At 42.3% G+C, this 15,477-nt stretch overlaps 1 protein-coding gene and 1 pseudogene across 1 annotated transcript; one reads left to right on the forward strand and one right to left on the reverse strand.

The window, feature by feature from the left end:
- Positions 1 to 2,235: 2,235 nt before the first annotated feature.
- Positions 2,236 to 2,868, reverse strand: LOC137877952 (piggyBac transposable element-derived protein 4-like; annotated as a pseudogene).
- Positions 2,869 to 6,750: 3,882 nt separating this feature from the next.
- On the forward strand, positions 6,751 to 13,963 carry hhipl1 (HHIP-like 1). Its single transcript, XM_068717649.1, has 9 exons — positions 6,751 to 7,190; positions 8,335 to 8,981; positions 9,066 to 9,209; positions 9,427 to 9,755; positions 11,021 to 11,147; positions 11,474 to 11,619; positions 11,744 to 11,825; positions 12,632 to 12,714; positions 12,832 to 13,963. The coding sequence occupies exons 1-9, from the start codon at positions 6,897 to 6,899 to the stop codon at positions 13,389 to 13,391; spliced, it is 2,412 nt and encodes an 803-aa protein (XP_068573750.1). The 5' UTR covers positions 6,751 to 6,896; the 3' UTR covers positions 13,392 to 13,963.
- The last annotated feature ends 1,514 nt before the right edge of the window (positions 13,964 to 15,477 follow it).

Consider the following 15,477-nt stretch of genomic DNA (forward strand, 5'->3'; position numbering starts at 1 on the left):
TGAAAAACGGGGTGGTCAATAATATTACCCCCCCCCCCATGTGAATTTCTGCTTTCAAACACACCTAATTAACCAATCAGCTTACAAGCCACACCTGTGCAGTCAATTAGCTTCCTAACAATACCTGAGCATTCAATCAGGATAAAAAGACTCCAAAAAACAGAACACTTGAACACATTATTGAGAGGGACTACTTTTACTCACCATGCCAAAGACAAAGGAAATCAGTCTTGAGCTCAGAAAGAAGATAGTGGAGGCTCATGATAAGGGGGAAGGCTATACTGCCATTTCCAAGCGTTTCACAGTGTCTAGACCCGCTGTACGTTGCATCATTGCCAAGTACAAGGAAACAAATTCTGTAAGAAACAAACCTGGGCGTGGACGTAAGCGCAAGATTTCAAGAACTCTTGAGAGGAAAATAGTCAGAGATGTCAGCAAGAAGCCCCGGACATCTGCCAAGATGATTGTTGCTGACCTGGCCTCTTCTGGAGTTGATGTTTCAAGGAACACAGTTGTGAGGGCACCAGAATGCTACATTTTAAAGCTCATATTAAAATAAATATGATGTCCAATAAAATACTGCTACTTTACTACAATTTATTACATATTTGAGGGTTTGATCATTATTTCATTTAAATTACTTTTTTCACATCTTCCTCTTATTATCTTTCCTTTATCTTTAATTATTAACTTTTATCATATTATCTTTATTTTGTTATTATCTGACCTCGTTCTTTGGTTTTTGTGTATTTCATCATTTCTTGGGCTAGACACTACTTCCTCATTAAGGACATCAACAGGCATGATTGAGACATTTGTGACCTCCAAGGATGACTTCATGAGACTGGAGGAATGTGTATGGTAGGCAAGCATGAACTGGTGTTTAACAGTAAGTGAACGTGGTATATTCTTAAAGCAATTAGTATAACGTGCAACCTGCTTGAAGAAGCTATGTTTAGCCTGAAATCTCATAGACCACGGTGCAATTAGAGGTCTGAAACAACGAATCATTTGCGGATAGTGCTCTAAGTAGTGATGTTTTGGTAGGAGTTCTAGATAGTGCTGTCTGTGATTATGGATCTTGGCCTCAAGGTGAACAATGGTCTCTTTTGTGTGAACTGGGGCCACAACCAACTAAACTATGTCCTTATGATCACCTACCATGCTGGCTCATCTACTGGTAAAATTGTCCCAATCACAAAGGGAAGCAATCTTAGCAATTGCTAGATGGTTGTGAGATGTGTTGCAAGATGGGAAAGAACGTGGTATGGCATGGGGGCGATTGGTTTTGTCCCCCCATTTGTATGGAAATGTCTGGATCAATGTGTTAAGGCCATCACGAGTGAAGATTCTTTTTGGAGATCAATAGACGGCATGCAAGTTCAACTGGAACAACACCCTCAAAGCGATCATGCACAATGTCAGGAGGATAACCAGTGCTAACTTGATAATACGAAAGGTGCTCTGTTAAAACACATTGGGTTTTTTTACACCACAGCAAATAGTTGCATTCTCCTGAGCAGCCTGGACTTGAACATCATGGATGTCTCTTATTCGAAGTTGGAAAGCACCTGATTTGACATCCTTAGTCTGAAATTCCGATTTATCTCCAGTACAAAACCTGCATATTGACCCACCAGAAAAACTCTCAACAAATCCACCTGTCCCATGGGCTCCAAGATTGTCAGCTATTTCACACTGGACAGACCCTTCAACAAACTGACCAAGTTAAGAATAAAGACACCATGCTGTTCTAATATAATTAAGTCTTGCAAATTACCTTAAACCCAGTAGACACCACAGAGTTTGTGCTTCTTCCGAGATGTCCCAAGAGGGTTACAAATCTCAAAATCATCTACATATAGATTAACTGCTATTCTCAAACCTTCACCTGACAGAAAAGGGTTTTGTTTATAGTACTCACCATCTCTTATGGTTCTGTACTCTTGGGGACAAGACAATAGCTGGTCTTGTATTGTTGGAGTTTTAAGGTGTTCAATGACAAATTTATGAGAGAGACAATGTTGCAAAGATTGTAATGGAGGGATATATTGTGATGTCCTATTTCTCTGGGCATCTAAAATGTACTCAACCGGATTTAAGACACCAAAATGAGAAGCATAGTACCGTGTATGTTTATATGCAGTAGCAAGAGGGCCATCTGTTGCATTAGGTATTCCCAATGGATTAGATTTTGACGAGCAATTTTGGAGAGCAAGCTTTTTTAAAACCATGTCAGGTCATGGAGTTATTTCTGTTGGGACAGACATGGCACCTGCCACAATTCCTGCCTGCAGTTTGACCCACTGGAGGAGTTGGGGTGTGTGTCTCTGTTGGGATGTCCTTCACAACAGTTGCAGCAGCTGTTGATGCTCTTGGAAGGCGCCGTCTTCTCTCGATATGAGGTTTCACCAACGTGTAACTCAGCTGCTCCAGGAAAATCCTCCTTCGACTCAGTTTTCCACTGTTCCAGTCCTTGTGTATTTCACTCCATATTACAAAGGCATTGTAGGTTTGTAGGCTTGTTTTTTTCTCACTGTCCCCAACATGGTAACCTTCCTTTCCAGCAGTTCTTCACCCAGGGCGTACGATGTAAAAAAATCACATGTAATGTTATGACCATTCAGTCCTTCAGCCATGTCAAGTACCACCCTCATGCCCTGATTTTTTCAGGGGATTTACCAGTGTACACCTGCATATTCTAGGGATAGCTGGACTGTGCATAACATGTTTCCCATATTTTGATAACGTATTTGGCCAGTTTGCTCGAATGTATTGTCTGAAGGGACACCGCCCACGAAATGCAACCAGACATTCATCCACAGTCTCATGGGGGGCTTTTATTGAAAAGAAAGGGTATTGCCCCATACATCCCGTTTTGCTGCAATTTTGTCACACTCAAGTCAAGTATGTTATAAACAAAATGTACCTAAAATACTAAAACTACTTGACTACGTTGACATAATATACATCTATGAACGATTTAACTCCCTACTGTTATTAACAGCGTGTTACATTGCTCACAAACTCTGGATATGAGCTGAGGTGCTGTGTCGGCAAAGTTATTGAGTTGGAGCATTCATTGACGACAGGAAAGCATATGGTGTGTGTGTACCATAGCGCACTCTACAATCGTGGTCAAATTCAATTTGAAGCTTGAATTGCTCTCTCTCTGTTGAGGTGATGGGAACATGTGTCTGTCCAGTAAGCCATTGCAGGAAGCAACCGACAGTGACCTTGTGTTTCTCCTTGATCTCATCACCATCAGTCTCCATTCCACATCCAACTTAAAGAATACTCTCCATTGTGTTGACGGTAGTCCTCCTCTCTTCTTCCTCTGTAACAAGTTAGCATTTAAAGAAGTCAGTACAGAGACATGTTTTACTGTACCTAAGCAATGTTAATAAAATTGCATTATTTATAAATACAACTTTTTTTAAAGCATGTGGATATTTTCAAGAAGAGACGCTAATTAGGCATTGCTGCTGGAGTGCAGCATCCATTACACTGTAATGCCAGGTGACAGCAGTCACACTCTGGCCTCCACCCCTCTGCCCGTTGGAGGGGTCCCTAAGCTCCTGAAAGTAGGGTATTATTTACTACACTGTGAAGCTGACTGTTTGAATGTATTCACAGTCCCAAAGAACACCCACTGCATCCCTGTCGTCTGTTGGGTTTCACAATTGGCCTGGCAAATTACTCTTTTCAAGGAATCACATTAAGTATATCTCAGTATATAATACAAAGCAGAGATTACCTTGTATTTGTCCTTTTAAATTTCTTCCTGGCCTGTTTCATAGTTACCGTCAGGCCTGACTTGGTAACAAAGTCCCTGGGCATGACATATAACCACAGTTACACGTTGCCACTTCAATAACACATTCATTATTTCAGATTGAGACTGCACAAGGCTCCATCTCTCCCCTAGACATACACATAAAAGCTCTTTAAATCAATACTCACTCCCATCCAGTCTTGCAGGAGTAGCGCCGGCCTGTAAAATGGCTCTCGTTGGCCGCCCGCCATTCAATAAGGGCCCGGGTTTCCTCAGTTGTCCCTTAATTAAAATATTGCTTAAATGTTAGTCATAATGCACAATGATAGACAGCATAACCAGTCTGTATAATATGGATCGAGACAAGCTAACGAGTAGGTCAAAAGTTAAAAGACAGCAAGTTCAACGTTAGCGTTAAATTCATATATTAAATTATGAATCTTAACTTTGCCCTCACCTAAACTGATTTAACGTTACCTGTAAACTAACAATAGACTATTGAGTCCAAAAGATTGTTTGTTAGATTCAACCAAACCGAAGTATAGTTCATGTTAAACCGTACAACGGAGACGTCAATATCAGCGGCAAATTTCAACAAGACTTGCCAGGATGAGGCTGTTCTAGGCGGGCACCATGAGCGCTGAGCCCCCGGTGCTGGTTTACTGCCGATCACGCTAGCAACACCAAACATCTCCGACAGCAACGGAGCTAATTTTCACGTCTGCTGAATCTTGACAAACCGACCACAGATTTCATGCTTCAACAACTAACTTCTTGCCTGAAAACATCCTAAAATGACTTTCCGGGACTTAACAACAGCAGTATTTAGAACATTTAAACTTACAGTTGTGTGACTTCTCCTCCACCATTGTTTCCTCTTGCTGGAGTGAAATGTATTCTGGGATATTTGGCTGTCCCAAGTACACACAAGTCACCTTTGATGCATCCCCGGTAAAATGGGCGGAGCAAGCCACATCGGGGCATTTGGACCGTGCTTGACTCGATGCAACCTTTTGAATTGGAATAGTACCTGGGCTGAGATTGAGTCCACGAGAACAGAAGTACAGACAAGAACACATATTAAGAAAGGCCACTAGTTATTACTGCACTACTAGGCATTTCCATGGTACAACAAACCCTCCAGCTCACAAATTATATTATCCCAAATATATACAAGGAATATGAGGGCGCTAGCTGTAATATATTGTCATATTTAAGGCCAGGTCCTATAGGGCTATAGAAGTGTCTATGACCAAATAAAAAAAATGGAAACTTTTGCATATAATATGTGTCCTCTCTCTGGATTGTCGCTCTATGTGACTCTGCTCCACCATCAGGTGACCACCTGCCTGCGCTGGATAGCATGTTTTGTCTAATGTGGGACAGTTATATATGTGTTTACATATATATACATATATTTATACAGAGTGTGTGTGTGTGTGTGTGTGTGTGTGTGTGTGTGTGTGTGTGTTATTTAATTGAGAAAGTAACCATTAAGTAAAATGTTTTGCTTGTTGTGCAGCTACTGTATTTGATTGAAGATCAGGCTTCACAACCTGATTGGTCAGTTGGCTTAGCGTACCGACAAGCTAACTAGCTAGATAAGTCAAAGCATAGCTTTTATAGTCACACTGACATCAAATATAAGACGTTTTTTTTAATCTACATACCAGTTAACTATGCGAATGGAACAAATGAATTTACTTATCCATATATTGACTAACTAGATTCCTCCAAGCAATGTTTTAGCCTACAAACTACAATGGCAACGCAGAGAGACACCTTAACTACAATGTTACATTTGACTTCATCACATCTTCATTTTTATTGTTAATCCGACATATTTGTTGTAGATAATTTGTTAAATTATGTGTTTTCTATGTAGGTCATATAGTTAGACATAGACATTATATAACATACAGACTATGAGCTGTTAAGTATATCTGATAGACAGTAAAACATTCCTTTGTATAGATTAAGGTAGGCTTTTCTGAGCCTTTTAGTGTCCCAGAACTCAGCATTAACTGTCCCAGATCAAATTCTGAAAAGATTTGGCACAAGGAACACTGATATATGTGACATTTTCCCTTTGAATACAATACTGAAAAACATATTTTATTCATCAGGAAATACCAAGCAAGCGACATATGGAACATAGGACACATTTATAAACGGGATTGCAGAAGGTCACTAGTCTCAATATAGGCTTGTGATCTGTTAATGTGCACTGTTGCTCACAATATGAATGTAGTTATGTTCCACACACTACTCCATCTGTTTTTAAGCTCACAAAGACCTCCATCGGACATTCCTTTCTGTCAAATGATTTATTCACCAATTTATCTTAAAACAATATTAAATAAGTGCACTTTATCAATTAGAGGTTGAATGTAGGCCTTTGCGTGAAGAGTGCCCCGCTTCATTAAGTTAATTTATATTTTAAATACATTCATCTTCCAACTTTCCGTGACCTGGATTCAAACAATAGGCTGCCTGTAGTGTGCAGCCTTTCAGTAGCCTAGGTATTATTATCAGGATTACCATCATTTATATAACCGTTATGGCGACGATCCAGGAGGGAAGAGATTCACACTGGGTAAGGTCGCCCTCTGCTGGGCAGCAGGAGATGACATGCATGAGTATTCAACAATAATATGTTGCGAAAGATAAAAGCTTATGACAAGAAACTACAATAACAGAAGAACCCACTGTCCCACAATGCACGCGCGCTCTAATTATGATGGAGCAGACTGGACTCTCAATGAAAACAAATGTCAAGGCAATATAATACTGGGCTTATTCTTGTAGATTGTAACGTCACTGTTATTATAACATTACTGGTGATGCTGTCAGTGTTATTAGCGGTGTTACACAGAGAGCAGCCTCTCCGCGTGTCCTGTAGCTGCTGAGCAGCCTCCGTCGTCGGCTTCCTCCCCTTTTTTAGTGCGCTACGTTCCGGGACAGCGGACACACACACACACACACACACACACACACACAGCCCGGGTTCACCACGTCAGAGAGCCACATAACGCGGACGACTGAGGCAGAGCAAAGTGCACATAGGAAGTCGCTTCTGCACAACTTCACCTTCCATGAGCTCCAACCAACGCACGCCATAATGCAGCGGCGTTACGGCAAAGTCCCGGGTCGACCGTGGGTCTCGCCGATTGGCGTTTGGTGCATTTTTGCGGTGTGCGTCGCACCTGTAACGTTACACCCGCAGTGTTTGGACTTTAAGCCGCCCTTCCGACCGCTAAGGGAGCTCGAGTTTTGCGTAATGTACAAGGAGTTCGGCTGCTGTGATTACCAGAGGGACCAGGAGCTGAAGACAAAGTACTACCAGATTATGGATCATTTTGATTATAATGGATATGCCAACTGTGCTGGGTTCGTGCTGGAGCTGCTCTGCCAGGTAGGCAATGCATGGACAAAGGTCGTCCAAACAAACGTCTCCATCATGCGCCAATAGTCTGACCGAACAGTTTAAATCACTGACTGAGCAGAAGAAGGCATATGATCACTAACCAGTTCAACATAATGATTTGATCTTACAGTAAATGTACAAAATGTCAAGGCGTCCTCTTTTCCTGTAGTTAACTGAAGCGCTGAATGAAGGTACCGATGACCGATCTCTCTGTAAACTCCTACAGCAGTCACACACATGAGATGCAGAGACAGAGAGAAGGGTTTAAAGCTGTGAGACCTCTGAGATGTTGATTATGCAACTGGGCCTGCAATTTATTATCAGGCAGATGTACCCAGTGTTACACATTCCCTTTTATTTCTGGCATCATCTGATCCCACAACAGGCTCCCACTGTGGGCTCCTTACCATGTTTCTCTCTCTCTCTCTCTCTCTCTCTCTCTCTCTCTCTCTCTCTCTCTCTCTCTCTCTCTCTCTGTTCATTACTGAGGAAGATTTGGGACGTCCTTGTTTTTATTTATGCACGTTTCTCCGTCGGGGCAAAGACCAATCAACCGGAAATTGCTTGTCACGTCACCAATGTCTATTTGTCTTGATGATGCTTTGGCATAGCATACACTTAGAAAAAGGGAACTTCCCCTTCATATGTAAAGGAGTTTCACAGAAAGGTTTGTCAGAAATATGCCTTAATTACTACATTTATCTGCAGGGAAATTGACACCAACATATTGCAATAACTTTACCTCAGTATTCTGTGTAATTCAAACTTTAAAATGTAAACATGTCAGGATGACAAATAAACTAAAAACAACTAATTCTATTGTCTATTTTGAGGGTGACAAACAACATTGCTTTCTGCAACTTCCACCATGATGTCATGCATGCTTATCATATGATAAGCATGCATGCACTTAAATGTGATATTCATCAGGTGGACAGAAACATGACTTCAAATGAATACAAATGTAGATCTTGCTGGATGTGTAATCAGACCATCGTGTGCTACAAAGTTTCAACTTGGTAGGCGATGAAACAGGCCAAAAAACAGTTAATGCGGGTTTAATGAAATCTCTACTACACATCATACTCGGTCTTCCTCTGTATTGCCTCACCTCTCTTCTTCATCTGCTCAGGAATGCTCTCCATATGCAGCGCACCTCTTTGATGCTGAGGACCCAAGCACCTCAGTCAGGACCATTCCTGGCCTCTGTCCTGACTACTGCTCCCAGTTTTGGAGCAAGTGCAGCTCTACAATCCCTTTCCTGTCTGACGACCCACACACAGCCGAAGTCAAAGAAGACCAGACGCGTCTCTGCCAGCATCTGCAGCTTGCCGATGTGGACTACTGCTACCCTCACCTGCTCAGCAGCCAGAAGCTCACCCAGAACCTGGGCCGGGTTCAGTCAGACTCCGACGGCTGCCTGCAGCTGTGCCTGGAAGAAGTTGCGAACGGGCTGCGGAACCCGCTTGCCATGGTGCATGCCAACGATGGCACGCATCGGTTCTTCGTGGCGGAACAGGTAGGCCTGGTGTGGACGTACCTTCCTGAGCGGTCCAAGCTGGAGAGACCATTTTTGAACATTACCAAGGCGGTGTTAACGTCCTCATGGGAAGGTGACGAGAGAGGCTTTCTGGGACTCACCTTTCACCCCAAGTACAAATACAACGGGAAGCTCTATGTGTATTACTCAGTGGAGGTGGGTTTTGATGAGAGGATCAGGATCAGTGAGTTCCATGTGTCAGCCAATGACATGAATGTGGTGGATCATGCCTCTGAGCGGTAGGTGTGGACTGATCCAGGCTAGCAAACGGCAATGGTCCAATACCAGCTCTTTGTCTTTTTCACGTCCACTTTTCATTCCAGGGTTATTCTGGAGATTGATGAACCAGCATCCAACCACAATGGAGGGCAACTTCTATTTGCAGATGATGGCTACTTGTATGTTTTCACAGGGGATGGTGGAATGGCAGGAGATCCCTTCGGGAAATTTGGGAATGCCCAGAACAAGTAAGATGTCCACAAAACTAAACACCTCAAATAATCTGAAGCAACCAAAGATACTCCTAATTCTAGAATATCTGGCAAAGAACCTTATAGAGCTACGGTCTGATCCATATTTTAGTCAAACTATAGAAAGTCAGTGTAGTTTTTTTAAAAGTAATTGCATGTTTCTTTGCATTTGAGATGAAATATGACTTTTTCCATATCACCACGTCTACTTTAGGTCAGCTCTGTTGGGTAAAGTTCTCCGCATCGATGTGAATGACAATGAGAGAGGCCCGTTGTACAGAATTCCTCCAGATAACCCCTTCGTACACGAGCGGGGGGCGCGACCTGAGATTTATGCTTACGGCGTCCGCAACATGTGGAGGTGTTCTGTGGATCGGGGCGACCCGCGGACCAAAGAGGGCAAAGGACGCATCTTCTGCGGGGATGTGGGCCAGAACAAGTTTGAAGAGATCGACATCATTGAGAAAGGTCGAAACTACGGATGGAGAGCCAAGGAGGGCTTCTCTTGCTACGACAAGAAGCTGTGTGCCAACAGCTCGCTAGGTAGGCATGCTCTGGTCAGTCAAATGGTTTCCTGCTTTTTTTTTCCTCCTTCGACTGCAGACACCACCTCACTCAATACATAATACACCAGATTTCATGGCTGCAAGTACACACTTTGCACACACATCACTAAGGCTTATATCATTAACAATAGGGCCACTCACACAACTCAACTATGCCCTGCAGCAGAACACACACTGCCCTCTGCCTCTCTCTCTCTAACCCGACTCACGGACCTTGGCTCAGCTTCTTCTAGTTGCCAGTCTGATATCCATGAAGAGGAGAGACAATGTCCTTCCTCAATCCAGGTTGTCATGGATCAAATTTGTCCAAAGAGTACGTTTAGGTCCACAAACAGACATGAAGACAGGCTCGCTATTCGCAACCTGTTGCGTCTCTGGCCGGCCGTGTCGTTTACGTCAGAAAATCGTATCTCGCACTCACTATTCAGAAATGCGAATAAATGTTTTGCAGTATGAATAATGAACGTTTCTGAGCATTAGGAAGCTTTTAAGAGATTTTTGTGAGAATTGCAAGTTACAATTCATTTTGCTATTGAGGCTTTCAAGGGGTCTGAAGTGTCAATCGCCCCATATTTTACACATTGACCATAACCTCTGACATGATTTACTTAACTGTAACTCCTGGCCACACTGCCTCAGGTGCCGCTTGGCTGTGTGTCGGCTGCTTCTCTTCTAGAGTTATTTTTGACAGTATACTGTCAAACATTTCTAAATTCTTCGATGTCTGTACCTGTGGATCATGTCACAGACATGAAAATAGAAAAATATTTATTTTTAATTTAATACTTCCAGTTTCTGTTCTAGAAATCAAAGCCCTCTCACGTCTTTCCGTGGACAGAATCCCTTCATATGTTAATACTCGGCTTTTCTTCTGAAATATTGGCAGGACAGTGTTGTGGAAAAAGCAGTGACTTTCACAGATCCATAAATTACAGTACAGGTTTTTAAATGTGGATTAGTTTTATTAAAATAAATATAAATTACATTGATAGTGAATGAAATGAAACATTCTGGCAATTATAAAAGACAAACTATGTGGAAGGAAGGACTGGCTGCAGCAGTTGGACGTTTAAATATTAGGTATTATCATATGGACTTATTCATTAAGATTATATTTATATTCACCTTTTAAATTTACTTACGCACACGTTTAATTAAGTAAAAAAAAAAGTAAAGAAATGGCTAAAAGTGATGAAGTAGAACCTCGACAATACTAATAATAACCCTTGGGATATTTCACAGATGACGTCCTCCCTATTTATGCCTACCCTCACAAGATGGGCAAGTCAGTGACTGGTGGCTATGTGTACCGAGGCTGTGAATACCCCAACATGAATGGCATGTACATATTTGGAGACTTCATGAGCGGGTAAGGTTGAATCCGGTGAATAGCATATTTTTCTTGAAAATAACACCAACCTCAGAAGCTTCTGTTGCTATTAAAACGCTTATTAAGAATGGTAACAACGGGATGTCAGACACAAACCTGAAGATAACTACTGATAACTAACTTTACTCACCGTAAGTAAACATAGGATCTGAATACTTCTCCCACCACTGGTCATGGTGGAGAGGAGCCGGTGTGGCTCAGGTTCTGTTTGGGGACATCTCGCTGTTTGACATCCTCCAGGATCCATTTTCTTCACATAGGTTCACGTTCTATGTATCCTCACTGTAAGTCGGTTCCTTTTGCAGGCGTTTGATGAGTCTGCGGGAGGACAGAAACACAGGGCGCTGGATCTACAACGAGATATGTATGGGGATGGGCCTAACCTGTGCCTTTCCTGGACTCATCAACAACTACCACCAGTACATCATCTCCTTTGCAGAGGATGAAGCCGGTAAAGCATGAACACATGCACACCCCCCAAAACTCAGAAAGCGTCTTGAGTTTTGCACTAGCTGTAATTTCTCTTCCTGTGTGATGTCATCTGAATGTATTGTTTTGTTTTTCTCCTCCATCAGGCGAGCTGTACTTCATGTCAACTGGGATAGCGAGTGCTACGTCACCTTCAGGAGTCATTTATAAAGTAGTGGACCCCTCCAGGTGAGTAATAGGAGCTCTGCAGCTAAGTATTGCTGCCTGCTGTTAGAAGGTGTGATGAAGAAATGTCCACGGTCTTCTCCAACAGGACTATTTCAGGTTTATTTCAGTTTTGGTATGGTTTCTTAGCGTACACCACTCAGTCAGTTCAACACCGTGGACGTGTCCGATCCATCCTGCTCACACAGACCGGGGACAAGATGGTTCAGTCCATTACTGTCACTGCTAGGGGTGACATGGACAAGTCCAAGTTGCGGCAGAGACAGGGTTCTATACAGTGAGCAACATCATCATTACTTTGCTTTTTTTTTACTCCACCACCATAACACAAAGGAAACGTGTGTAATGTGTCATGTACAGTAACTGCTCACTGCGTAGAGAGTAGGTGCAGCTCTTTGAAATGGATGTGTAAGACACACATCTGCTCCTTATTACAAGCACAGACATGTCATTCTTCTCTGTGAGCCTGAGGGATGTGCAGTATCGTGATCGTACTTGGTCTGAATGTAAGATTTCGATCAGTGTTTTTCCTCTGCTGAATGTGGAGATGTCTCTATTTCGGTACCCTAAATCTCCCTCCTCTGACACTGCTTTGGACGGCTCGAGGCTTTCTCTGACATTTCTCTCAGCAGTGCATCACCTAAATTGTATCCCAGCCAATTCAGCTCGTTTAATGGTTCCTCGCTGTTGTTGTGACCAGAGCTGCTACATATTAAAAGACTGGAATATGTTCTTTTACGCGTCCGCCTGCTTGAATTCTGTCTTTTATGTGCAACGATATTTAATTCGTTTTTTTTACTCGTTTTCAGACGTGCTCCACCGAGACAATGTCACTATGACCCTCTTCCTGTCAGAGTGAAAAGCAACCTCATCAAGTTTGTTCCCCAGGAAAGTGAGTCCACTACCTCACTACTGACTGAGTTACAAAACAAATTCAATCTGTGACATCCATGGGTAATTCATAGTTTATATTCACATTTGGTCTTGTTTTTTCATCTTTCTCTATTAGCATTAATTGGCCTTGAGCCACCAAACAAAATCATGCCTGAGCCACAACCCACAGAGTCCTTCGACTGGCTAGAAGAGCTCATTTATCGTCTAGGAGGACCAGAAGTGACCACCCCGTTACCAACAACTACCACCAAATCACCAAGACATTCGAGGCGGAAAGGCAGAGGCAGGAAGGGCAAATCCAGAACGGAGAGTGCACCCGAGCTCCAGAACGGAGTTGTGAGGCTGGTTGGAGACGAACAGGGCCGCAGCGACCGCGGACGGGTGGAGATCTACGTCAACGGGCACTGGGGCACCGTGTGTGACGACCTGTGGAACACCAAGAACGCCGCAGTGGTTTGCCGGCAGCTGGGCTTCAGGCACGCTCTGAAAGCAGCCAAGAACTCAGAGTTCGGGGAGGGGAAGGATCTGCAGATTCTTCTGGATGATGTTCAGTGCGAAGGAACCGAGTCCAGCCTGCTGGACTGCAAACATGCCGACGTGGGGACACATAACTGTGCCCATTATGAAGATGCTGGGGTGATCTGTGGCAACTCTGACTACGTTATCGAAGTCTGAATGGTTGACTGCTATGAAATCAAGACTAGTTATCAGCAACTGAACCTTTTGTCTTAAAAATCCACCCCAAATGTAAACGTTAAAAAGTGGTATTTTCAATCTGCTTTTGGTGGAGAATTTTCTCATTCCCATGAAAGAACACACCAAACATAGACCACATAACTTTGTGCCATAATATTTCCAGGTTTAGACAACTGGGAGCACCAATAAGGGCAATCTTTTCATCAAAGGGTGAACCTACAGCTGGGATACTTCTAACTCTGTAACCATATGTAAGGGTGGGCTTTTCCTTCAGTAATGTTTTGCTTGCCAGTAGTGTCTTATAGATCTTTGTCAAAGGTAAATGTTCATATCAGAGTTTATTTTTAATTTCCCATCACACACTTGAATGTTTAATATGAAGGTTGGAATTTGAAAGTCTGTTCTTTCTCAGTGATTTGTAATCCATTCGACATTTAGTATCCGAATGTTAGAATTCCTAGTGAATGTCCAATGCCCACTGACTGGATGTATGGCTGTATTATGATGTCATGATTTCAGTAAATCATTTTAATAAAAAGCTTTCTAGTCTGGACTGGCTTCCACCCACACTTGGACCAAACAGTCTGACATAACTCGACATCTGAAAGCATCATTAAAACTCATACCCATGTAGTGAAAGGACACAAGGTAACAGTTTCTCAACACCTATTGATGGAAAATAATAAGGAATCTTGAAACAGCCTCAAACAAAAAAAAAATATGAAAAATAAACATGTTAATCTTTCACAAATATACTTCAAGGGAACACAAAGCAAAAAAACATCCCGGATTAAAATATTTAATAATTTAATAAATTTAAAAGATATAAATAATCTTATCTATGGATAGTATATAATCAGTAACTAGGAATGTTTTGAATACTAATCTATTCATTATATCGCACAGGTCTTGCATAAAAGACGATATATTGAGTAAATTCAAGTTCACAGGGGCAACAAACATTTTCATATTGCATATTATAAACTCTAGTAGACATATCTTAACTGAACTCACTACAGAATTTTCTTTCTATTTTTTTCTCCACTTTTCTTCTTCCTCCTGTTTACCCACAGTCAGCTCCATATGGGCACCTTGTGGCCTTTTGCATAGCCGCAGTAAATGGATGACTGAACAGAATGGATGTTGAAACATTTTCTTTTTTAAATTGTTAATATTGCATGATAATTCAAGTCTACCTATACAATCAAAACACAACCTGAAAATAAACCTTAAAACTTCCATAACTGCAGGATGTGGTGTAAATACCAAGACCAAGCAAGTCTAAATGGCAGCTCTTTTATTCTGAGCAGTCTGGGCTTGTCCAAAGAATGCGTCCTCTGTGTTGTGATGGTCATTGACATGCTGAGCGGCAGACCTCAGGAGCTGGAGCCAGGCTTGACCAACCAGCAGCCTGCCAGTGTGTGGCCCTTGCCTCTAGTTCTCACCCTGGTTCTCTGACCATATCAGCCCCCGGATCTGCTCAGTCTCCTCATTCTGTGTCACAGTGGGACTCAGACTGCTTCATTCGCTTTATTTGGCATTACAAGACAGAGAGAATGACATCACACACACACACACACACACACACACACACCTATAACAACACCAAGGACAACACAAGAAAGTAGAAGACTTGCAATCGTAGCCCTCGATGTGAATAGAGCCCGGATGACTGGGAGAAGTCATGCTTCTAACAAAAGCAACATAATTAATAACTGTTTCATCAGCAATATGTAAACATACATAGAAATATGAACTAGGATGGGAAGCTGGATTCTCTGGCTTTATAGTGTTATCCCAACTTATCACATGAAAGACATGGAGTGATTGGTGTGTACATTCAAAATAACAATGGTCCAATGTAGCTACAGATAGAACTAAGAGTTAAGAATATGCAGCAAGGTGTGCCCCAGTAGGTCACCTGTGGGAGGAGTCCTTACCGCAGCAAACCCGGGTACGAATCCAACCCCAACACCTTTGCTTCCCCCTTTCTTGCCATATCCTATCCAATAAAGGCCAAAAGATAATGTTGAAAAATAAAGCCAATGAAAACCTCAATACAAGG

This window comes from Cebidichthys violaceus, unplaced genomic scaffold (genome assembly GCF_023349555.1).
Source record: "Cebidichthys violaceus isolate CVI_PGR_0920_01 unplaced genomic scaffold, fCebVio1.0.p SCAF_22, whole genome shotgun sequence".
NCBI lineage: Eukaryota > Metazoa > Chordata > Actinopteri > Perciformes > Stichaeidae > Cebidichthys > Cebidichthys violaceus.

What these genes read in the sequence shown, in the direction of transcription:
- hhipl1 (XM_068717649.1), top strand. Translation starts at nt 6,897, where the DNA reads ATGCAGCGGCGTTACGGCAAAGTCCCGGGTCGACCGTGGGTCTCGCCG. An exon ending in CTTTGCAGAGGATGAAGCCG is followed by an intron (nt 11,620 to 11,743) that starts GTAAAGCATGAA and finishes CTCCTCCATCAG; the next exon opens with GCGAGCTGTACTTCATGTCA. An exon ending in CAAGTTTGTTCCCCAGGAAA is followed by an intron (nt 12,715 to 12,831) that starts GTGAGTCCACTA and finishes TTTCTCTATTAG; the next exon opens with CATTAATTGGCCTTGAGCCA.